Here is a 26,379-nt window from a genome sequence, read left to right as displayed (position 1 = left end):
CATTAATCAACCCCAAGCCTAATTCTCAACAGTCTCCAATCTTCTGAAGTATAACGAACAAGTTCTTACATGGTGAACAAATTCTTACATAGTGAATAAGTTCTTACATCGTGAACAGTGCAAGGGCAGTCATATCACAGAAACTTTCAGTTTTTATCATGCATCATGAACTATAAACAATCAAGTCAGATATGATTATTCGTTTGATTTTTATACTTGATTTATATGTGAATCCCACATTTCTCCCTTATTATTATTATTATTTTTTAAATAAAATGCTGAAGTGGTAGATAGATGCAAGATAAAGGTAGAAAACATAATTTAGTGCTGTAAGAGGACAAATGTAGATGATCAGGTCTGTGCCTATAAACTAAGTATTAATCCAAGTTAGACAAAGGAAACAAAACATCCACGGATGCAGAAGATTTCTCTCAAAACAGGGGGGCTGAGGTTCTAAGCCTCACCTCTGTTGATCCCCAATTTCTCACCTGATGGCCCCCCTGCGACTGTGCCTGTCTTAGGTTGTTCCTCCCTTGAGGAATCTTACCCGTCTCTGGCTAACCAGTCATCTTCTGGGGCCATACAGGGAAATGTAAAGTTGGTAAGTGAGAGAGAAGCAATCTTCTTTGAAAAGGTTAGCTTTTTACTTCTTTGCAGATTTATGCCCTGTGGCTTCTATGCCCAGCATTTGTCTTGAGGTATCTTTACCACCTGGAAGAATTATGATACTCGGTAATTTTCGATATGAGGCATGAATTCTACTAACTCCCCTTGACTTTTTTGATATCTGAACCAATGCAGTCCTTCTCTGGCCTAGAATTTTGTTTTATTGGATGTTGATTTATTACTTGCCACCAAAAGAGTTCTGACATGCAGTGCAAACCACAAGCTTTACGCTTCAATAGCAGTCGTCTAAGCTCTGTAGTACCTGGACGAGATTCTCTCGTTGAGCTTAAGCTGGGATCTGCTCCAGAGTTCAGACATGTCCAAACTGGTGGGAGGTAGCAGCACATTTGCATTAGTGCCTGAAGAGCCCTCCCCCAAAAACAAGTCACCCTAAGAGAATAGCAGCCAGGCCCAGCAGGCCTCACCCAGTAAAAAGAGCCAAGCCTCAGGTCAGAAGGGAGGAGCAATTTAAAGAGAATCAGCATTTGTCCTTGAGATCTGTCTTCTGCACAACCTGACCCCAGGGAGAAGCGGTACAGTGAGCAAAAATTTAGAAAGCTATTTGCCAAAGTTATCTATGACACAGGTACAAGCAACGCTTCCTGGGGGCCCCGCTATGACTACAGCCTAACACAAAAAAGGGGAGAGTTTTTCTTCCCTTTTTAACATAACTGCTCATTCCAGATACCCTGGCTCTAAAGCACAGTCTCTCAGCCTCAGCGGTACTGACGTTTGCGGACGGATAGCACTTCGCCATGGGCAGCTCTCCTGAGCACCGCAGGCAGTTTGGCAGCACCCATGGCCCCTAGACGTGAAGTGCCTATAATAGCACCTGCCCAGTTATGACAACCCACATCGTTGCCAGACCTTGCCAGTGTCCCCTGGCAGGCAAAATTGCCTGGTTGGGACCCACTGCTTTAGAGTCTCAGTAGTTCTGGCACTAAGAAGAGGGGACTTTGGGGCCCACTGGAGCGGCAGTGATGCCCAGCTACAAAAGTAGATGTGCCTGGAAGTTATGCCAGAGCCTGGGATGTGTGTGGGGAGCGAGGGGGCAGCCTCTAAACCAGAAAGTCAAAAACCAAAAAGCAAAAACAGGACCCCATGGTAGAAGAACAGAAGCAAGCCAGTCTTACTTGTGAGACACAGCCTGGGGGACCCCCTGAAATACGTTGGGAGACTGCAAAAAGGCTAGGTTCCTAAGAGAACAAGTGGAGGCAAGAAACAGTGAAATGAGCTCTTTACTATTCATGTGAGCCCATGTGTACCCAGAGGCCAGGGAGAATTGAGGACATTTTGGATTAAGTTTTGAAAAATACCATAACCTTGAACCATATTTTGTTCATTTTGTTTTGTTTTGTTTTTAAATTCCACATATAAGTGAATCATATGGCATTTGTCTTTCTCCACCTGGATTATTTCATTTCGCATAATACCCTCTAAGTCCAACCTTGTTGTTGCAAATGGCAGGATTTCATTCTTTTTAATGGCTGAATAATATTCTGTTGTGTATATGTACATCTTTATCCATTCACCTGCCAATGGATACCCATATCTTGGCTATTGTAAATAATGTAGCAGTAAACACAGGGGTGCATATATCTTTTTGAATCACAGATTTTTTGGGAGGGGATAAATTCCTAGAAATGGAATTACTGGGTTGTATGGCATTTCTATTTTTAGTTTTTTGAGAAACCTCCATACTGCTTACCATAGTGGCTGCACAAATTCACATTCTCACTAACAGTGCAGGAAGCTTCCCATTTCTCCACATCCTTGCCAACACTTGTTTTTCTTGTCTTTTGGATAGTGGCCATTCTGACTGGTGTGAGGTGATACCTCGTTGTAGTTTTGATTTGCATTTTCCCTGATGATTAGTGATGTGGAGCATCTTTTCATGTGCCTGTTGGCCATCTGTATTTCTTCTTTGGAAAAATGTCTATTCAGGTCCTCTGCCCATTTTTTAATAGGGTTACTTATTTTTATGGTGTTGAGTCATATGAGTTCTTTATGTATTTTGGATGTTAGCCCCTTACTGGATATATCATTTGCAAATATATTCTCCCATACTGTAGGCTGCCTTTTCCTTCTGTTGATGGTTTCTTTAGCTGTACAAAAGCTTTTTAGGAGGTATATTTTTAAAATTGATGTTCATATTTAACCTCAGTGTTTTTTCCTCTTAAAAGCTGCTTTTAAAATTATCTCACAATGTGCAGATTTCTAAGAATTACAGAAAGGTTTTTTGACCTAACTGAATAATGCAGGCAGGGAGTGATAAACTGCCCTAATCTCCTCTCCTCCGGTTAGCGATGAGGGATAGCTTTCCATTCCAGTTCTAGTGCCCAAGAAAATTCAGAGATTGAGATACCTCATTATTCAACCATTTCTAAGAAACACAATGTTTGCCATTGGTGTATATGGAAAAGTGAAAGAAATAAACACCAATTTAAGGGAGGTGTAGCTAATACAACAGACCTCTAGGTAAGAACTTGGGGTACCTATGGAACTGTAATTCCATGGAAGCAAGACATCTTCCATGGATATGCAGTTGACCTTCAAAGACAGATCCCCAGCAGGGGAAAAGTACACACCTGGTTCTTTCTAGAGGACATGTCCATCTCTGTTCTCCCAGAACACCTGTGAGGCAGTAATGCAAGCCATCTAAGTAGGGAGGCCTTGGCATAAACTAAAGTATAATGCTTTGTTAGGGGCAAAGATAGTCTCTTCAGTTGTGTTGGGAAAACTGGATATCCACATGCAAAGGAATGAAACTGGATCTCTGTCTTACACCACTCATAACAATTAACTTGAAATGTAGTCAAGACTTCAATGTATGCCCTGAAACTGTAAAACTCCTAGAAGAAAACACAGGGAAGAAGCTCCTTGACATGGGTCTTGGAGATGATTTTTTGGATTTGACACCAAAAGCACAGCAATAAAAGCAAAAATAAACAAGGTGGGACTGTATCAAACTAAAAAGCTTCTGCACAGCAAAGGAAACAATCCACAAAATGAAAGGGTAACACCTATAGAATCAGAGAAAATATTTGCAAATAAGGGGTTAATATATCTATATAATATCTAAATATCTATGTAGTATCTAAAATATATAAGGAACCAAATAATAGCAAAAAAAAAAACCAATTAAAAAGTGGGCAAAGGACCTAAATAGACTGTTTTCAATAGAAGACATACAAATGGCCAACGAGTACATGAAAAGGTGCTCAACATAACTAATCATCAGAGAAATATGCATCAAAACTACAGTGAGACAGCACCTTGCACCTGTCAGAATGGCTATTTAATATATTTTTTTAAAAAGAGAGAAAAGTGCATGTGAGGATGCGGAGAAAAGGGAATCCTCATGCACTGTTGATGGGAATGTAAATTGGTGCAGCTACTATGGAAAACAGTATGGCAGTTCCTCAAAAAATTAAAGCTAGATCTACCATATGACCCAGCAATCCTACTTCTGGGTATATATATGAAGGAAAGGAAATTACTATCTTGAAGAGGTAAGTGTACCCCCTGTTCATTGCAGCATTATTTATAATAGCCAAGACACAGAAGAACCTATCTCATGGCCATCAATGGATAAATGGAGAAAGAAATATGATATGATTTATATATACACACAATGGAATATTACTTGGCCATAAAAAGAAACCATTTGTGACACTGTGGACAAATCTTTAAGGCATTAAACTAAATGAAGTTAAGTCAGACAGATAAAGTATGTGCTAAAAGTTGAGGATAACCAACAGGATAGAAAGAGAATGTGAAAATTCCAACCTAGCATAGAGGAAAACATCAGAAATTAGGGGGGGGAAACAAAAACAAAAACCAGAATATGAAAACATAGGAAAAAATTAGAAAGTTGGGAGGAGAAAATCATGTGTCCATTTCTCAGTAGCAGGTGTGCATGCTCCCCCAAAAGGAAGGGGCCTGTGATGGGAATGCGGGCCTCGGGGTGGTGAAGGTTTGGAGTGCTGATGGATAGAGTGAACAAAGAGGCCAATCTCAAGTGAATTAAATGATCGACTCAGACTGGCTCAGGTTGGAAACCATGGTTTTATAGGACAGCCACTCAGCTATGAGAGACCAAATCAGGCAGAAAATTTCTTGGTGAGCAAGGAATCAGAATACAGAGAACTGGAAGATTCTGAGGCTACAGCACCCAGGCTTTGGAGTGGCAAAGCCAGGTCAGGAAGATGGCCCCACTGTCCTTCACTGCACTTGTGCCCTCCCTTTACAGAGGGCAGATAAAAAAACCAAGATTTTTTATGAATCAGATCCTGCTTTGATCGGGCTCCAAAGGCACCCTTACATCAGCAAGTTATAAATCAATCAAGTAGATGGCAGTTTTCTGTGCTGTAGTATAGCTGGGTCTCCTGAGCCTGCACCCCGACGGCCTTCTGTTCTCAGCAGCCAAGGAGTCCGCAAGCTCTCCTTGGAGGAGTCACTGCTTCAGGTTGCCTCTCTCATCTACTTTACGTCAATTCCCCTCAGCTTCAGGTTCAGGGGGTGACCTCTTTCTGTTTTGTCCCTCAGACCCACATATATGTACATGTGCTCACGTACCTTTGGAAGCCTCTAGGCCTATTTGGGAGGGAGCAAAGGGGAACAGAGGGCAGCATAAACTGGGGACATTCAGAGAGAATTCCAATCAGCAGCTATGGGACATGAAGTAGTCACTAAATCTCTTTGTGCCAGCATTTTCTTACTTTTAAATTCGGGAGAGTATATGTTGAATGTTGGGAGAGAGTAAATGAGATAATCTACAAAGCACTTGGCTTACTGTCTGACACACAGTAGGCACTCAATAAATGACCTGCAGCCCTCTCTGTTCTGACCACAGCTCTTCCTAGGGACATGGTGTAGTTGGCTGAACAACGCCTCCTCCCCAAAAATGTCTGCTCTGAATCCCCAGAACTTGTGAATATGTTAGGTTAGGTGGCAAAGGGGATGGAATTGAAGTTGCTAATTACAATTAAGGTTGCTATTTAAAACTGACCTTAAAATAGATTATCCTGAATTATCTGGGTGGGTCCAGTATAATTTTAAGAGTCCTTATAAGTGTAAGGAGGCAGAAGAGAATCAAAGCGTGACAAAAGAAAGGCACAGAGAGAAGCAATGTCACTAGCTTTGAAGATGCAGGAAGGGACCACCAACGGAGTAATGTGAACAGCCTCCAGAGGCTGGACAGAGCCAGGAAACAGCCTCCAGGAAGGAGCACAGCCCTGCCAACGCCTCAGCCCAGTGAGACCACAGAACTGGAAGATAGTAAATTGTGTTGTTTGAGCCACTACGCGTGTTACTTTGTTACAACAGCCATAGGAAATGAATACACCGGCCTCGTGGCAGATGTCCCACCCCGCCTGCAGCAACCTCAGTCAGCGACTAACAGTGCTCTGCAAACTCAGGTATCCCAACGATACAACCATGACTTCTACGCCCGTGACCAATGAGCGTCATTACATGCCCAAGCTGGTGGAGCAACATGAAAGACCGGTGGTGGGGCTCGGAAGTTACTCACCCCAGCCTCTGTGCTGGAAAAGAATGGACGCTGCTCGCAATTCTGTGGCAGTTGTACTGAAGCCCTCATGTCCACCTACAGCAGGGAGACATGCCTCATGATACCAGGGCCAGAGAAGCTCTCCCAAGGTGTGAATCACCTGGACCTTATATCAGCCCGGTGCCCCCTCCCCAGATCCAGTCTGCCCACCTACCAATGGAGCGTAGCCATTTTACCTACACAGCACTGTTGGACCAGCAGAGCCCTTAGACTATCGTCTCTTTATTCAAGCACGGCAAGAGGGCAAACGGCTTGGGGCCAAAACCAGAGGAATCAGGACAGTGGGATTTGGGGATGGAAGTGTCTTGGACTGAAAGAGAAATACGACCTTCCCTGCTATCCCGCACCCTTCGCCCCACCTTTGGTATTCTCCCAAGGGACTCCTCACATTGCTGGTTGCCCACCGCTCTCTTCCTTCTTGGCAGACCCCATCTCCTGTCACAGCAGCGGAACTGCCAACCCCGGCTCTCCGGCTCCTGTGCAGCCCCTCCCCAGGCCTGAAACGATGGACCAGGACAGGCTTGAGATGGTACTATCTTCTCCTTCCCCGGTGATTTGTTCTGAGGTTGGCAAGTGTTAAATTCTGTCCAGAGATGTAAATGTCACTGGGAAAGTGACAAAGGAGGAAACTGCCTTTCCCGCCTCTGAGAGGCGCTGTATGAGAGCGAGCGGCACCCGTCCTCGCAGGGGAGACCCCGAAGCCTGACCCCGCTGCCCTGCGCCCTCAACTAGCCCTGGCCAGGCCCTCCTCCCGGCGGCTTGCTGTGGGAGACGACAAGCTCCTAACCGTCTGCGGCGAGCAGCCTTCGGCAACACATTCTGCCCCTTGCAGCTGAAAGCTCTCTCACTAATAAGCATTTTGGGATTAATACAGGCATCAGGGATTCCTGGCCAGTTAGCGCCTCCTGATGAAGACAGACGAACTAAGTGTACAGCACAATCCATGAGACAGAGTCCTTCCCTCGGGGCCTCTCAGTCTAAAGCTTTGAGGATGGAAATTACTTCCTATCTGCTCTCACCTCTGGATTCCAGAAGTCATGAAAATAGTGCTGGAGTCCTGTCACTTAATTTTTAATCCACATTTAAGTCTCATTAGAGATTATTGATTTTCAGATGGCAAATTTTTCCTAAAAGCCCAGTGGCCCACGTAAAACCACCCTCTTAGTTTCTCTCTCTGTTTTTGCACCACAGAATAGGCTACAGCAGAGTTCAGCTAAAGGAGGAGAAAACATTCAAGCACTCTAGCATCTTGTAGATTTATACAACAGCCTACTGGGCAGGGGGATGACTAGGGCCTCACAAAACAGCCTCCCCAGAAAATGTAGATGGAGTGTAGATGTTACACAATCGCAGATGAAGAAATGGGGGATTTGGGGATGTTAGTTAATTCTGTGGCAAACCAGGGTGGGGTATGAGACAGCAATGAATACAGAATGAGGGGGACAAGAGGAGAAAAGGCCCTGGATGTAGCAGGAAGGAAACAATGTTTATATCCAGCTCAGGGCTTCACCCAAAAAATTCACAAGGAGAGATCAGGCATTGGCCCCAGAATGACACTGCAAACCACCCAGTACATAAAGAATGGTTATGTGTATTCATGTCTGGTGAACAGTTATCAAGTTTACTCTATAACACAGGTTTGGAGGTTCTTGGCTTCACTTTGTTGCAAAATCCCAGGTAAAAGGGAAGCAACTTTAAACCTGCTACCAAAGCAGGCCCTGCCACCAGCAGGACAGCACAGAGCAATGTCTGAACTGGGGTCATCACGGTCTGGGTGGGCCACGCCACACAGCAATGGTACAAGCAAGAGCTAAATGTGACCTCTTCCAAGCAGCACAGAAGTCACCATTCCTAAGGAGTCTGAACTTCGGCTCCTCCAGTTTTTCTGTGGGACATTTTGGCAAGTTGCTTATTCCCTCTAACCCTTAGTTTTCTTGCCTACAAGTATATTATAACACCTCTTTCATAGGATTGTTGTGAGAATTACATGAAATAATCCATGTGGCATGATTGGCCACAGAAACTGCTAAAAAATGTTAGTATTTACAAGAGCTACTAGTGACCAAATTCTCATTTATTCTGGCATGGCTGTTAGGTCCAGATGCCCTGTAGCTGTGGCCACTAGGTCCAGGGGGATACCCATTAAGGCAGACACCATTTAACTACAGCACACAGAGAACTTTATTAGTGGCATGGAGTCCCCTCTAACCACTCACCTGAATCTTCAGTCACAGCCTGACACCCAGGGAACTTTTGCAAAGATTGATGCTCTAAAATTACAATTTCCCACAGCCAGTCCCTGCCGCTTCCTCCCCCCACAGCACAACCACCCTCCTCTGGGTGACAAGGGCAGGGGCAAGAGGGACCCTTACAGGGACCCCACATCTCATATCCCAGGGAAAGAAAAACCAACCCTCTTCCCCTTCTTCCCTATCAAGCTTGTTCCCAGGGATGCTGTTATGGAGGTTTTTTAGTGTTTCTAATCTAACCACCTAGAAAGGAAAGGAGGGCAGAAAAGCCATTACACAGCTGTTTGGTCAGTTGCTTGTCTTTAAAAAGTTGGACTGATAAAATCTGGGGATCTGAAAACCACTGTCTCCATTCATTTCCAAAGCTATCTTCCTCATCACACAATCATGGCCATCACACCTCGGCATACTGTCCTCTGTTCCAGAAAGGGTTTCCCTTGGGAAAGCTCACTGAACTAGCTCCTGGAACTTCCGGGCAGCGCCCCGCCTTGCCCCTCACTCTCTCCCTTATCTTGTCCAATCCTCTCCTGAAATCCCACTGCTCCCTATCTTCTACTTTACTCTCTTTGGTCCCTATCATTAATCACGAGGAAGGTGGTGAGAGCTTGAAGGATGCAGAGGATGGAAGCCTCCCTCCTTTCCTGCTAGTGTGTGAGGTGGATGCTCTGCATGTAAAACATCTTGGAAGCAGCTCCTGTGTCAGTCACTTACGCTCTGCCAAGTATTTCTTAAGAGGTTGGCATTCAAGTCTTAGTCCCAGGAGGCATTTCCTCCCTGTGGCCAAGCACATGAGCCCCGGTGCAGCCAGCACTGAAGCCCTGGATTCAGGTTCCTGGGGGGTCAGATCCCTGAGAACCCACAATGGCAGCGGGCCTCTGGCACCACCAGGCTCTGAACACCTGTGGCTAAACACAGCTATTTCTTCTTCCTTGGGCTCCAGCTGTTCTCAGTTCTCCACCTTGGAATTTCACTCCTCCCACTAGCCCACCTACCTTGGGCCTTACCTTGTGGCTATAAATCAGATCCTTTCTCCCCCGGGTTCTTCACAGGTCCCTGTTTATGCATCCATCTCTCTATCATTCTCCTGTGGGCCACCAGGAATCCCAGAACCTGGCCAAGGCCTGCCCTGTGGGCCGGATCACTGTCAGGCCTCACACTCCCTCTGGGCCAGGAGCAACAACTTTAGGTTCCTACAGTGGGTACACCCACCCCTCTGTGATCAAGAACTGGGAATTCCAGTCCTCATTAGACTTCCCTGAGACCCCAGGCATCAGGACCTTCTCCCACCCCCGCACCCACGTCCATATCATTTTCTGGTGATGAATGTCACTACTGAACATTCATCTCCCAGCCATGGTTCACCCACAGCCTCATCTCCCCATAGGACCATCATACCCTGAGGACAGCAACCCAGTGTTATTCATCGTCCAAGCCTGGAGCCTGGTACAGTACCTGGCACATAATTGGTGCTCGCAAAGTTTTAATGATTCCATAATGACTGCCTCAAATCTGTTTTGGAACAAAAGAGGATTTAACTGAACACACTTTGCCAAGAATTTTCCCTTCGGGAGGCCATCTCTACTCTCATTCCTCAGCTGTAAAATGAGGAGGTTGGACCAGTCCTAGAGAGTCCTCTCAGGCTCTGGTTCTGCGAACCATCTGTGACTCCTGATAGATTGCATTGTTCTTCTGTCCAGCACAGTGACCCTGTAATTGGTAGTTTCATTTGTGAAGAATTATCCAAAACTTGGGAATAATGCCAAAGATGATAAATATCATGCTAGGTGTACTTCCTAACAAGCTCACCTAAAGGTCTTCTGGCTCCACAGGCCCTGATTGTCCAGAATCGTGGTTTCTCAACTTCACCCCTGGCAGGCATCTGGAAATGTTTTGAGTGTTGAGTGGGGGGCAGCTACTGGTGGAGATCAGGGATGCCAGTAAGCTTCCTACAGTGCACTCGACAGCCTCCCACAACAAAGAATTTTCCAGGCCCAAAATGTATCCAGTGCAGAGGTTGAGAAGCCCTGCTCCTGAGTATGCATGAGTGCTTGTGCCTTTGATCATGACCCAAATATTTTAAAATGCAGTGAACTGATAGTGTATCATGAGTGTCTTTTCCATCTACTAGAGAGAATAACCCCAAAGACTGTTTTTTCTTTTTTGCCCCATAAAACACAATAAGTTTTATATTTAATTTAGCAATCTTATCTCAGCTTTCCTTCTTTCCACTGCCTATTTTAAAAAACAACTAGTTTCTCATATTCTCTTTCTGAACTATTTATTTTGTTTTGATTTTAAGTTAAACTTTTTGAGATCAGTTGTAAGAAATAATACATAGAGATCTGTGTGTGTGTGACTTTTACCAATTTCCCCCAGAACAATAGGACAAAATCACATCCAGAACTGATATTGGCACAATCCACCCAACCTATCTAGATTTTTCCAGTGTTATTTGCACTCATTTGCATACTTTATTTGGTCCATGCAGTTTTATCACACGTGTAGGTTCATGTATCCAGCACCACAGTCAAGATACAGAATGACTGCCTCACCACAAAGATGCTTCGTGTGGCCCTTTTAATAACCACACCCTCATCTTCTCCATTCTGCTATATCATCCAGCTGTGACCCCCAACTAATGGGCTAAATAAATAGTGACACCTCCTTCCTATTGACATTTTGAGAAACACACTTTGATATATTTCCTTGCCATTAATGGAATTACCCTACTAAGCAGCAGCTCCAGGCTGAGAGGTGAAGACAAGGGTAAACCAGATGGCTCCTAATTTCTTCACCATAGTCTGTATTAATGAAAATCATTACTGCGTGAGGAACGCAGAGTGACCCTGAAAAATCTACTTTACATCTTTGTGATTCAGTTCCTTCTTCTGTAAAATGGGGACAATAATGGCTCTTGTATGGAAGACTTTGTGGAGAATTCAACTAAGTCATACGAGCAAAGCACTTAGAATATTGTGCGTGGCACATAATACATTCTCAATAAATTTTAGTTATGGTATGTTCCCTCATTTAATAACCACAACAGCCCTATGTAAGGTAGATACTCTTATTATCCCAATATAACAGATACGAAAACCAGGGTTCAGGAACCAGAAACTCGGGTTCTGGAGGAACACAGGCTACTAATAAGGTGGGAAAAGTCACATAAGATAGGTGGCAATCAAGAGAAACAGAACTTCTGAGATCCAAATATCCCTACTATCTTATTCTAGAGTTTGAGAAATATCCCTCTGGAGAACTTCAGCAACAAAACCCCAAAGTTAAGCCTTTATAAAAGGAATGAAAGGATATTTTGTATAAATTTTCTTCCCACAGGGAAAAGAAACCAGTCCTCACCAGCTCAACTCTTTTAGCAAGTCTAGCAAAGGAAAAGGCAGATAGGGCCCCAGAGCCTTTGCCTTCAAAAAGCAAAAATGTTTGTTTTCTTGGTTCTTCTTTGGGAATGCTGAGTTACACTGAGGCATAAGGAGGAACTTCCTTGATCACGGCTTGGGCAGAATAAAACCTCACCCAATCAGTAGCCTGGGAATTGAAAGCCCACAGGCAGGTAAGGCTGGGAGGAAACAAAGCCAGAAGCAGAGTCTGAACCCTCTTCACCAGACAGACCTTCCCGTTTCAATGTCTAAGAGCGAGGGCACAGGGTAGAGGTTTCCAGATGTCAGGTCATGGAGGTGAGCCCCCTGGTGCGGGGGACAATGAGAGAAATGGGATGAGGCAGCGGGCGTGTGTGTGTGTGTGTGTGTGTGTGTGTGTGTGTGTGTGTGTGTGTGAGCTAGAACTGCCCGTGTCCTCCCTTCACAAGACTGGAGTGTTCCCTCACCTTCTGCAGGGGCTTCCTCCCCAAAATACCAGCCTTATTTTTTCTAGAGCATGCATTTCTAATACACTATGGACTTCCCTTATTTTTCTTCTTTTAATCCATCATGTCTTATTTAGAATTTAAGCACGAGGGCAGGGATTTTTGTTCATTCTGTCACTATATTCTGCAGTGCCTAAAAGAGTGCCTAGCATATAACTGATGCTCAATAAATATTTGTTAACTTAATTTAGAAATGGTCTTCCTGAGTGTATAGTAATAATAAATGTCAGGCCTTTTTCATGCCCTGATGGCAAAATAAAAAATTAGCTATTCTATACTGGCATGCACACACGGTCACATCTTTCTTTCCTTTTAAATTTTTTATGCACATTTTTTTCCCTTTTAAATTTTACTGGCCCATGAATTCTAAAAGTCTGAGACTCTATGGCTTCAGGGAAAGGTTTAAGAATAAGGCCGAGTTGGTTTGAACCTGGCTCCACCAGCAGTGTGCTTTGGGGCAAGTTCCTTTGTATCTGTAAGCCTCGATTTCATTACCTACAGAACGGGAATAGTAATTGAGAGGGTGATACACTTAAAGAAGGGCCCTGCTACAGAGAAAGTTCAATTCAGTGTACAAATGATGCTCGGCACTGTGCTTAATGTATTCTCCACCGAGGAAGCCCTCTTAGAGTTTGCACTCTGCTCCAGCTACCCTGTGAAAAACGGGCAGAGCCAGCCAAAGGCCACCCAACAGCAGTTTCTGGGCATTCAAAGGAGCTAATCTTAATTCAGTATTCAACTCTCTTGCTATACATATGAATGATTAAATCAAAAGGTTTTGAGGTACCATTTACAAATTGCTGAAGTAAGTCACCTTGCCTGGGGGTGGTGACTTCTTGGACCCTTATAAGTTAATAGATTTATACCTGAATTCCTTTCCCAGTATAACTAGGCAAGAGAGGAATCAGGTCAGGAACCACTGCTAAAAGGATATCCTTCAGAAATGATGACAGAACAATCCTGACACTGGAACAGAAGTAAGGGAGGGAACAGGAGTCATTCAGAGCCATTTGATTTGCACACATTTTCAATTTTGTATTTTTTGTGGTCATTCAAATGCAACCTTGCCTCTTGCTGGAGCTCACACTATTGGAGAGTTATACTAATAAAGGAAAAAAGAGTAAACTGGGAGTTGTGGAGACAGAGGGAACATGAGGCCAGAGGTGAGGTCTCTGCTGCTCAGCCTTGAGGAAGCTAAAGCAGAGTCAGAGCAAAGAGAGGGAAAAGTCTCTGGGTTCTCAACTGTTTAGGGTGGGAGGGCAGAGAGATGAGTCATTTAAGAGGATAGAGCAGTTCTGCCACATTCTGACAAGCTCTGTCCTGGAGTAATCCAGGGTACATCTCAACCTGTATAATTCAACACAATGGAGATGGAAGGGGGAAAGCCGCCTGCAGCACTGGTTCCCATATTTCCAAAGTGATCCAACATTTGGGGAACTGTGCCAAACTGTTAGCTGCCATCTAATGTTAAGTATTTGCTTTTGCCTTAGTAACAGAATCTTGTTTTTAACCTGCCAATCAGCTAAAAGACATTTCCCAGCCCCCCTTGCAACTAGATGTGGTCATGTGACTAAGTGCTGGCCAATGAGATATCAGTGATTCAGGATGCTACCAGGTTTCCTAAAGGGAAGGAGGCAGGTCCTTCTCCTTTCTCTTCCTCTATCTCGCTCCTGGAATGTGGGTGTCATGCCTGGACCAAAAGTTCAAAGGCCACCTGAGCATGGCAGAGTAGTAAGCTAGAAGAATCCTGAGTCTTTGAGGAGTTTTAAAGCCACCCTACCAGTTCTGGAAGGAAATAAACATCTATCTTGTTTTGAACCACCACTTTTGGGGGTTCTGCTTCACAACTAACCCTAATCCTAATTGATACAGGAAACCACACAGGGTTGTTGACTTTTTATTTTGCCAAATAAAGCTTAAAAAAATTCAAACTACTATATACCAGAATCAGAATAAAAACTGTCTTTTAAATTGAATGATTTTGTATGTGGCAGGCACTGTACTAGGGGATATAGAAGTACACATATGAAGAAGACACAGCCCCTTTCCTTGTAGGACTAACATTGTAGTGACACTAGGAAAAGCTTGCCACACGGGCTCCATTCCTCATTTTACTGCAGGCCAATGATACCTTGGTCAGGACTGTTATGTTTGGAAACCACTGCCCAGGTGGGATATATAGCAAGGTCTGTAGACTCAACAACATATTAAGCATTGCCTATAGGTTGGATAAATGGTATGTTTCACATGTGAACTACTGCTTTCCCAATACAAGTAGACTCAAAAATGGAAAATCATTTAAAAGCATTACTGAATTCATAATAGCTTTTTGTCAATTTGGGGAGGGTGAACTTTTCCCCATCACTGAATACTGACAGTTTGGGTGTTTTACTTTTTAAGCTTTTTTTGACACTATAAAACAATCCTTGTACTAAAAATGAAGAAAACTGTGCTGGAACAAACAATTTTTTCTTCTCATGACCATTTTTTTCCTAGCAAGGATTGTGAAAGATCACTGAGTCCTTTGCCCATAGTTTCCCATGCTAGCACCAAGAAAAGACATCTAAATTTTCCACTTTAAAATTCTTGGCTTAGAGACCCTAATAGTTTTTCCCCACTGAGGTCCACTTTCTAATCTATTACAGAGTGCTTTGTCCCTTAAGGATTTCTCCTGGCAGTCCTCTCCTTTCACAAGATCTGATGGCATTAACCCATAGGAGTTGGGAATGGAGCTGAGGGAAGGCTAAATAATCAAAACCTCTGCCCTCATAACCTACAGAATGGCTTAAAAAGGAATGAGTTGCTGAATAGGTAACCCAGAAATCCTCTACAAGGTCCACCTTCTCTCTCCTCACTGTTGTTCTCTGCTCTCCACAGGTCCCTGTAGCCACCCATCAATTCTTAATTTGTTCTTTAGAATTAGTGTTGCCAGGGCAATTGAAAAAGCCTAGTGATGACCACTAACCCAAGTGGGAACTTAGCAATGGTGGTAGGATTAACTAATACAGGTAACAGGAGCAGTACTTTTAAAAACTCTAAGGGAATGTGATTTCCATCCTAGAATTTTACATTCAGCCAAACTATCAATAAACTAGAGAAGACATAAAGAAACTTTTGAAATGCAAAGTCTCAAAAAACATTACCTCCCACACAGGAAGCTATGTGAGCAATTTCTTGGCCAAATAAAAGAATCAGCCAAGAAAGAGGAAGATGCTGGATCCAGGAAATACAGGATCAGTTCAACACAACAGAGAGACCAGAAAGATCCTCAGGTTAATAGTGAAGACAGATTTGGAGCCAAGAGCTGTGCAGCTAGCCTGGAGAGCAAATAGCTCAGACGGGAGCAGGTCAGAAAGCTTCAAGGGCAATTTCTTCAAAAAGAAAGTAATTGATAGGATTCCTAATGTGCTTAAACATTTTGAAAGATTTACACAGCCAGAGGACAGTTTAATGTGAATTAGTGGTAAGTTCAACCTCTTAAGACAAATTCTTGTGTAGCAAAAAATGAAATATTGTGTTAAAGGAAAAGTAATCATAGTATATCATATGGTTCAGCTGTGACTAGTGTTTACAAAGGAATAATAATAAAAACAATGAACATTGATCTAACCAAATTGTGTTACGACTCCATTGGGAGTGGTGGGGGGTAAGGGTGCAAGAGCAAAATCCTCACCTTGCATGTGGGTAATCAACAGACCTGACCTTAAAGTGAAACATCAAAGTGTAAGCCTTGCATATTATTTAGAGACATCAAAGTAAATACCAAGAGAATGAACTGAAAGCGTTGACAGTAGTAATCTCTACGGAACTGCAAACTAGGAAGCATACCAGGGCACTTGGTGATTTTCATAGCAAGCCTTGTAGAGGCTATCTGACTTGAAAGACTGCACATGTATACCTGAAAAATATTTAAAAATTTTAAAAATTAAATTCGATCCAACTACTACTCAAAATCCTTCCAAGGCTTCTCATTGCTGTTAGGATTACGTCCAAGATCTTTAGCAGGGTCCTATGTGATCCAGCCCCACCTACTCCCGAGTCCTGCCTCCTCTGCTCACTGCTTTCCTGATGTTCTCTTCACATTGCCTGGGCAGCGCCACCTCTCCCTGCCCCGAGGCCTTTGTGCCTGCTGTCCCTTTCGGTAACATGGTTCCCCACATCAACCTCAACCTAGTGAATCCTGAGCACTCTTCAGTTTTTAACACAACTGTCAGTATCTTACAGAAGTCTAGGCTAACCCTTAGATTATGTTACATTCCTAGTTTTATTTTCCCATAGTACCTGGCTTCTCTTTTGCAGTACTTACAACAACTGTAATTAATTAATTGTGTGAATCAGTTTGTCCTCTAGCTCGTCTTCTATCTGTGTTGTCTAATGTGGTATCCACTTACTACTTTGAGCTATGCATATTTAAATTAACATTAAGGCATATGAAAAACCCTGCTGCACTGGCCCCATTTCAAGTGATCCATAGGCATAATAGCTACTGCAGACATAGGACACTCCATCATGATGGGAAGTTCTACTGCACAGAGCTGCTCTACACTGTAAAGCCCACAGGGCTCTTCGTGGATCTATCCTGAGTGACTAGGACTATGCTGCACACTTCCTAAGGGCTTCCCTAATAACTGTTGAATAAATTCATTCATGCATTAATACAGAGTAAAAGGCAAGGTCACTTCTCTTACTGGGAGGATATCGATATTTGGTATATCTTAGTGTCAGCCCTTCAATAATGTCTACTTCTATACCATCCCAAAAGCAAAACCTGCACCAAAGAAACTTAAAACTTGGATAACAAAATAGATACTCAGGCACCATTTTGGAAAGAATAGTGGAATGAAGTGACTCATGAACGCAAAAGGATTACACTTCACCCCAGATACCACTCTTAGTCCTCAATTTGTCTTATGAACCAATCATTAGAATTAAATAATAAGATATGTGTTTTCACAGTCCATTTGGATTTAAAGCATCCTAATATGTTCTGTAACAGGCAAGCCAAGTCATTTTAGGCATCGTGTAGTACAGTCCAGTTTAGATGATGTACTTAGCATTATACATGAAGGAAGAAATTAAATGGGTATGATTTTCTTTTAAGAGGATTATTACCAGGCTTTCCAAGAGGCAAAAGCACCTTATTAATGGCAATGTGTTCACTGGATTTGAACAAATTCAACAACCCAGAGACACATGCAAACATATTTATCTAAGCACTATGGAGATTTAAAAAAAAATTAAATCAGGTCTTTCTGGGTAACAGTAAACACTGTGTCCCACTCCCCAACATGCTGCCCATGGCAGAGTCTCCTTAGAGGGCACCTGCCGCCAGGTGCTCCCCCTTCCCGCATTTCAAGCCCTGCTTCAAGGAGGTCCCTGGTAGAGAAAAAGTATTTCAGAGGCCGGAAAAAATCAGTCTGGGGAAGCAAGGCTCTCTCCTGCTCTCTTTTCAACAATCAGTATTTAGATTCTGCTTCCTTTTTTACGTATATCCCTTCCCTCTTGTTCTGGGACTCTAAGAATCAAGCACGGCACAGAATGGCAGAGGTTTGAATTCTGGCTCCCTTGTGCAAAGATGACCTCCTCTCCCAAGACAGATCTGTTTCCTGTGTCCACAATGTGTGGTCATTCAGGAAACAGCAAACGGTGCGGGCCCTGCTGGATGACAGTTTGTAGTCAACAACTATTTGAATTCCTTTCAGTTATAAGTTTTTGCTGATGGCCACGATTTCTTTGTAGATTTCCTTCACTTTATCCCCTTTGTGCCCATGATCCCAGGGCCTTAGGTACAGACTGGGGTAGCTGAGACATGCACAGGGGCACTGTGGTGGTCTTGAGGACAGAGGAGCCCCGATGCCATTCAGTGGCAGGGTCAGGGGATGCTTGATGTTTAGTAGTGCAGGCAGCAGTCCCACCCAAAGTGCCAATGGCTTCCTTGTGGAAAGCACAGCCAGCCTCAGGATATTGGTGGAAACTGTGACATAACTCACAAAAAGACAAGAGGGACGGTTTTATGTCACAGTGATGGAGATACTGACTATGCAGCCACACAGCCACTTGGTAAAGTAGCCACCCAGCCATTCAGCCATGCACGCTGTGGCTGACAGCTATGCTTCCATATGCTCATGTAGCTAAACAGCCATATAACTATGCAGCCATGCGGTCCAGACACACAACCCTGAGGTCAGGCAGCGAAGCACTGACATGTTCACTGGAGCATGCAGTTGTGCAGCCGTGCAACCACACAGCTAAATGTCCATGCAGTCATGCCTGAAAACCCACAGCTTAAGGGCGGAGCAACAGTTCATCATCTTCAAGTGTAAGATAGGATAGCAAAGTGGCTCTGTGCTTACCTTGTCAATCTCAGAAAACATTAGCAGAGCTATACAGGACTTCATCAGGAACAGGTGGTGAGCAAGATACAATTTCTGCCCCCAGGAACCCTCAATCCTGTGGCAGGGCAGACCTCTGTACATGTACACAGTGCAGACCAGATAGCAGTGAAAATAATAATGAAAAGGGGGAAAAGCAGATTCATGGGAAAGAGAGATTTGTTCCACCTGGGGAGAACATAGGGCAGTTTTGCAGTGGTGTGTGGGGGAGGTGCAGACTTGTACAGTAAGCAAGTATGAAGGTAAAATGTCCCATCACTGGAAACTATGACACTAAAGACAGTCAGTGCAGAAGGGAAAGGGCAGGCCTAGGAATCAGTAAGGACTCAGAGTGGAACTGGTAGGGACAGAGGTTCAGGCCAGATGGTCAAGGGCCTAGAATGCCTTGCAGAAAACTTCATTATTTGTCTGGTAGGAAACCGGGCTCAATGGAAGGTTTTTGGGCTGGAGAGTGACAGGACCACATCCACTTCCAGCCTCTCTGGCAGCGGTGTGAGGAATGACTGAAGAAAGGAAATGTCAGAAATGAGAGGCTTCAAGTTCCAGCAGGGGCCTTGTCCGAGCCCTGCTTCCCACTGCCACTGGTGTGAAGGCCAGACTCTTGCCCATCACCAAGCCTTCTATTCCATCCCCTGCACAGATCCTCTCCTACTGCTCACCCCTTTCATACCTTCCAGTCCCTGTGGCCTCCTTCTGTGCCTCAGTCACATCAAACTCATTCCAGCCTCAGGTCCTTTGCACTTGCTGGTGGCTCTTCCTGAAGCACTCTGGCCCCTAACATCCAAAAGGTTACACTGCTTGTCACACACAGTTTACTTCAATACCACTTCTCAGAGGCCTGCCACTTAATCTGTTAGCTCCTCCCACCCCCATCACCAGTTACTCTCCCTTTCATTATCTTGGCTTTTTTTTTTTTATTAAGGTATCACTGATATACACTCTTACGAAGGTTTCACAAGAAAAACAATGTGGCTATTACATTCACCCTTATTATCAAGTCCCCCCCAAACCCCATTGCAGTTATTGCCCATCAGTGTGGTAAGATGCCACAGAGTCCCTATTTGTCTTCTCTGAGCTACACTGTCTTCCCCGTGACCCCACACACATCATGTGCACCAATCATGATACCCCACAATCTCCCTCCCTCCCCCACCACCCTCCCCCTATCTTGGCTTTTAAATAAAATTTTTCTTGAAATAGAGTTAATATATTAGTTTCAGGTGTGTAATATAGTGATTTGACATTTATATACATTACGAAATGCTCACTATGATAAGTGTAGTTACCATCTGTCACCATTTACAGTTATTACAATAGTATTGACCATATTCCCTATGCTGTACTTTTCATCCCTGTGACTAATTTACTTTATAATTGGAAGTTTGTACATCTTTATCCCCTTCACCTATTTTGCCCTTCTCCCACCCCCATGCCTTATGGCAACCACTATATTTACGATCACCTAGACATGGAAGCAACTGAAGTGTTCATTGATAGATGAATAAAGAAAAGGTGGTACATATTAGCCATATTCAATTAATATTAGAATTAAATTAAGTAGAATATTAGCCATAAAAAGAAAGAAATCTTGCCATTTGTGACAACATGGATGGACCCAGAGGATATTATGCTCAGTGAAATAACTCAGAGAAAGACAAATACTGTATGATTTCGCTTCTATATGGAATCTAAAAAATAAATGAACAAACAAAAAAGCAACAAATAAAAAAAATTGAGACTCATTACCTTGGTTTTACTCATGGTGCTTACCAATACCTAAAATCACCTTGCTTATTTATTTCTCTGCCCATCACCACTACCCCCAGCCTGAATGTAAGCCCCAAGAGCAGTCTTATCTGTCTTGTTCACTGCTACAGTATCTAAAACAGTACCCACCCCACAATGGGTGCTGAAGAATATTTGTGGAGAGGAAGGAAGGGAAGGAGAAATACATAAAATGCAACTAAGCCTGTAGTTCGGGGAGAGACAAGCAGGAGCACCAAGAAGGAAAGGGGACACCTGCCTTGCCATCAGGTTACCCCGAACCCAGGCTCAGTCAACTGGAGGTGAATCAAAACTAAGCATCATTAAGAGCCTGGACTAGGGCAGTGATCCTGGGACTAGAAGGAAGGACTCTATTCATCACAAGAGATGTCAGAGACAGTCTGCGGGATTTGGTTTCACATTAGATGTGCAGAGACAGAAAGATGGGAGCAAAACAAAAATAACTCCAGAGTCTTTCACCTGGAGAGCCAGAGGGCGCTTGTAGTGAGCTGAGAGGGAGCACACGGGAGGGGCAGATGTGTGGAAGAGGTACCTTGGCTTGGGGCAAGCTGAATTTGAGGCACCTGGCTGATAGTCGTCAGATGTCTTGTGAGCAGTTGGAAATGTGGAACTGGAATCAGAAGAGAGAATCATGGAGCAGCACAAGGGCATAAGTGAAGTCAGAGGTGTGGATGAGCTCACCAGGAGCAGGCGCACTGAATGAGGACGGGGAGCGGGGGCAGGGCATGCACAGCCAGGCCCCTGTGGGTCGGGGTGTGGGAACTGGGAAGGAGAGTGAGGAAGAGTAGACGAAGACAGAGGTAGAAGAGACACTCACCAGCAGTGGTGGCAGTGAAACTAAGGGAGAAGTTGATTTCCATAATAGGGAGGAGGAAGTGAGCAGAGATACACAGGTGCTGAGAGATGCAGAGAGGTCAAGGGTAATGAATGCTGACTCTGCACTGACAAGATCACTCTGTGAGAAGAGCTTCAGTAGATTACTAGGCACAGAAACCTGTCATGCAATCCACTGTTCGTGCAGGAATCCTTTTGAACCCATCTGTGTGGTCCCTGATACCTGTAGGAAAGGGGACCTGATGCAAATACACTGATGCTCATAAGGCTTGCTGGCCATATAATAAAGTCCTTTATTTCTGACCCACAAGTCTCATGTCTCACCAGCTTCAGAGAAAATGTCATAGGCTACCTTGTCAGGTAAAAGCTCAGACCCTTCACAGTTCTTAAAACTGCCATGCTTTTCTAGAACCTTGCTATTCCTTCATCAAGGGGTAAGGGCTAATTCCCTCCCTTTGAATCTAGGCAAGTTTGTGACTCATAACCAACAGAATGCAGGAGAAGTGACACTGTATGACTTCCAAGGCTAGATCATAGAGGGGCTACAGCTTCTGCTTTTTTAGCTGGGATGTGTGCTGAATCTCAGAGTGGTTCCCTAAACACTGCCTGCCACCAATGCTGTGAGGAAGCCCAAACTGGCCTGTGAAGAAAGACCGCATGGGAGAGCCCTGGAACCGGACTAAGAGGGAGATGCCCAGCCCGCTCCCAGCCGCTCCATCTGGCAGCAAAGACACAACAATTTTATTCACCAAGTAGCTTAAGGGACTTTTTAAAATATCTGTCATCTTCAAGATTTGCAACTACTGAATATGGTCAAAAGAACAGGCTTAGAGATGTGAACAGACTGTGTAAAGGGGGGAAAAGACAGTTTGCCCCAAATCTTATGAAAAGAGAGCAATCTCATTCATAGAGATGCACATTAAAAGTAAATAAGCTACAATTTCTTACTTATTACAGTGACAAAACCCCCTAAGGTGACAATGTACTCAGTTGTAAAACGTATGGAAAAGCAGGCATTCTCATACACTGCTGGAGAGAAGGCAAAATATACAAGTCCTGCGGAGGAGGATTTGGCAATACCCAGCATTCAGCCTTTGGCCTAGCCATCTCACTATTGGAATCTACCTAAAGATACACTAGCAAAATGAGACACACACACACACAAGATTACTTGTACAGCTGAAGTCTAGAAACAAACCCAGTGGCTATCAGTAGGAGACTGATTTAATGAACTAGGACATATTCACACAATTGTAGCTATAAAAAAGAATGAGGAATTTATTTATACTCTTTTGAACTGATCTCTGAAATACATTAAGTGAAAAGGCCAAGACACAAAATAGTATAGTGTGTTACCTTTTATTTTTAAAAGGGAGAGCGTATGACTATATATACGGGCAAACCTTGGAGATATTGAGGGTTCAGACCCAGACCTCTCTGATAAGGTGAATATCACAATAAGAAAAGTGAAATGAATTGTTTGGGTTCCCAGTTTCCACTATAAGCCATATAAGCCATGTTTCCACTACTGTATTAAGTGTGCAATAGTGTCATGTCGAAAAAAACAATGTACATACCTTAATTTAAAAATCCTTTATTGCTGAAAAATGCTAACTACCGCCTGAGCTTTCAGTGAGTCAAAAGCACAGATATGACAGTGAGAAAGTTTGAAATATTGCAAGAATTACCAAAACGTGACACAGAAACAGGAAGTGAGCAAATGCTGTTGGAAAAATAGCAGCAATAGGCTTGTTCGATGCAAGTTTGCCAAAACATTCAATTTGTAAAATGCAGTTATCTGTGATGCACAAGAGAGCAGAGTGTAATAAAGTGAGGTGTGCCTCTGTAACTGTGTATACACTTATTTTGTTTAATGAAAAGATAAGCCAAAAACCTAATAAATGGTTATCTACAAAAGGACAAAGGGAATAGACTACAGGGGGCAGAGATGAAAGCTAGACTTCTTAATGTAGCTTGTTTTGTAGATTTGTCATTGGAACCATGTAGTTTTTATCGCAACATAAAACAATATTAAACTGAAATTTAAAAACAGCAATTTTGTCACAAAAGCAAAATCAAATGAACCTACTAAATTGATGGCTACATGGCACAGCAAGAAATTATTTCAAGTGACTTTAAAAACAGCAACCTAACTATACACCTCTTTGGGATACACCCTAAGGATTGAAAAACCCCATGAAAATTTTAGAATATCTTCAGTAATCATATTGTTAGATGTATTATAAGACAAGACAAATAAGTACTTCTAATGTTGTTAGGAACCAAAATTTTCAGCATCTAAAAAAAAAAAGAACAAATATAAAATAAAAAAATTTAAGGAAAAGCTCTACAATTGGAAGTTTTGAATTGATAATATCAAGACAAATATACTGTCCCTTTGAAAAAGAAAACAACTCCATGGAAAAGACATGAACTTAAACAACTACTGATCCAGTAGCAATGAGCATGCCAGGTGCCCAGGCTGTAGTTTGTAAATACCAAATTTCAATTCAAGGAACTGGGGCTCCTTAGAGAAATGTCTAATTCCAAGTCTAACACAGGAAAATACAAGCTAAGCCTAGAAAAACAAATCATACCAGGAGGCAAGGACTATCAGAGACTACTGGAACTGCGTAAAAAGGAGTCAGGGATCAAGAGATTCCCACTAGCATGAAACCTTCAGAAGATGTGCTTCAATGATACTTAAAAAAAAAAAATGAAGAAGTTTGGAGGAAACTAGGGAATACACTGACAGCTGGTAACTAAAGGGAAAGAAGTAGGCATTTACTCCACCTTTTCAGGGAAACCAAATGGGCAATAAGGAAAAGTTATCCTTTAAAAAAGAGCGCCAGCTAATAAATGTTGGAAGAAAGGTTGAGTATCACCATTTTGCAATTCCTACTGAATGATCATCAGTGACTGACAGCTGATCACCAATGACTGCCAGCTAATGAGGAATTCCACAGCGGGTGATGGGGCTGTCTCTGCCGATCTTACCATCACAAAAATGAGAGATACCAGATCTTGTGTGGTTCCTGACGTGTTGCAATGGGAAAAGTATATCATCACATATGAAGTATTCTTGTGCTAGAAACTGAACCTGAACCCCATAAGCTTGTAGCTCTAAGTACTACTTTAGAGGGAATACAGGGACATATTAAACAACATAAGGACACAATCAGGAAATTTCAAAAAAACAGGAAACTCTACAGATCAGAAAAAACAGGTTTCCTCAACAAATAAAAATTGAAAGGGCGAGGAAGTGAGAAACACATAAATTAAAAGAAATAAGAAAAATATCAATGAAATAAATGTGTGGACATTGTTTCTATCCCAATTCAAACAAGCCAATTATAGAAAAAATATTTATGAGACCACTTGTGAAATTTGGACATTGAATTCTGGTTAGAGAATTATTGGAATTTTCATTAATTTTTGGTGTGATAATGGTATTATGGTTATACATTAGGAAGGTTATATATTGTGAAGCATATAGCATTGCTGATATTACACCACTTCAACTTTCAAAAATGACAATTTGAAACGATTCAGTCTTATCTTTTTAAAAAGAGTCCTTACCTTTTAGAGATCCATGCTAAAGACTTTATGGATGAAGGGACATGACTCCTGGAATTTGCTTCAAACTGGTCCAATTGGTGAAGGGAAGGGAGAGGTAGAAATGAAACAAGACTTGCCATGTGTTGACAGTTGCTGATGCTGGGTGATGGGCACATGGAGGTTTGCTGTACTAGTCTTCCAATCTGTGTAAAATACATGTGTATGTGGTTTTATTAAAGTATTAAACTTTTATATATGTTTGAAATGTTATGTTTATAAAATGCCTGGCACTACAATTAAGGTGTTCCAGAACTGTTTTGAGCAATTGCAACTAGTTGGTATCTGCTGGGAAGAGACATGCTCAGTTGCCAATATAATCTCAGGGAGTGTGTGTGTGTGTGTGTGTGTGTGTGTGTGTGTGTGTGTGTGTGTGTGTGTGTGTGTGTGTGTGTGTGCGCGCGCGCGCGTATGCATGGCTAAATCACCTCATATAAGCTTTTATTATGTTTCTCACTGACTTTTGTTTATGGCTACAGAATTTGGGGGCTCCAAGAATAGTGTGAATTTTGAATTCATGTGCAAAAGGAAAAAAACTAAGGCTAACGGGCATGGGCACATTCTCCTGGGTCCTTTTGCTAACATTTTGGCACCTTCTATTCAAATAATGTTTTCCCTAAGCTCACTGGGTATTTTCTGAAGCCTTATGTAATAGCTAGAAGTCCCTGCCTCTACAAAGGAACACCTGATTCTGAGAAGTAAACACCATAACAGCAACCCATTTATCAGCTGCCCAGACTCACAACCAGTCGTGCAGTGACTTTTTAAACATTTCCAACTCCAGCGTTTCAGCCTGTGGGGGTAACTTAAAGAAAGGTGAGCCAAGCTCAGAGAGACCTAAGGGAGATGATTATTCCTCACACCTCCTAGCAGCAGAGCTCTCCACCCTTAGAAAAACACAGACTGAATGAGGGCCAGTTGGGAAATGCAACTCTGGCAGCTACCCTTCCAGCTGTGAATCAGTGGTGACAGGTACTGAAGGGACACCAGAGTCCCAACATTCCTGGAGTAAGAGCTCCTCAGATAACCAGGAACTGCCTTACTCTGGCTGGTGTCATAATACTATTTTCTTCCCAAATCTCACTCAAGAGCTTGATTTGCATAATAAAATATCTAATACCTTAATGACTTAATGTTATAAGGTCCCTTAATAACCTTTAAAAATTGCCTTCAAGGTGAGAAGTTCACTTAATCCCATTTATTGTTCATTCTACCAACACTGTTCTAGGGCTTAGTCAATGTGAGCTATTCAGAGGCACATTTGAGGTTTGGGACTAATTCCTGTTCTTTTCTGTCTTCTAATCCATCTTTGGGTGAAAGACAGTGTCTCTTAAACCTGGCTGAGCCTCACAGTCACCTCAAAGGCCCTGGCACCTAGCCACACTC

At 43.0% G+C, this 26,379-nt stretch overlaps 1 protein-coding gene across 15 annotated transcripts in view; it reads right to left on the bottom strand.

The window, feature by feature from the left end:
* Positions 1-26,379, bottom strand: part of BAALC (BAALC binder of MAP3K1 and KLF4) — an 83,313-nt gene that overhangs the window by 41,356 nt on the left and 15,578 nt on the right. For 7 of the 15 annotated variants that reach the window (XR_012128346.1, XR_005055225.2, XR_012128347.1 and 4 more), the window contains exon 2: positions 6,200-6,274. The exons of 7 other annotated variants lie outside the window; for them this stretch is intronic. Coding sequence is in view for 3 of the 8 variants with exons in the window: in XM_036995870.2 (XP_036851765.1) it covers positions 6,200-6,274 (75 nt within the window). In the remaining 5 variants the exon portion in view is untranslated. Of the gene's footprint in view, positions 1-6,199; positions 6,275-24,957; positions 25,140-26,379 lie in introns of all 15 variants that reach the window. One more of the 15 variants, XR_005055227.2, reaches the window with a different exon arrangement.

This window comes from Manis javanica, chromosome 2 (genome assembly GCF_040802235.1).
Source record: "Manis javanica isolate MJ-LG chromosome 2, MJ_LKY, whole genome shotgun sequence".
NCBI classification, from domain to species: Eukaryota; Metazoa; Chordata; class Mammalia; order Pholidota; family Manidae; genus Manis; species Manis javanica.
The sequence above is the reverse complement of the archived record's forward strand: the minus strand, read 5'-3'. Positions and strand labels throughout refer to the sequence as shown.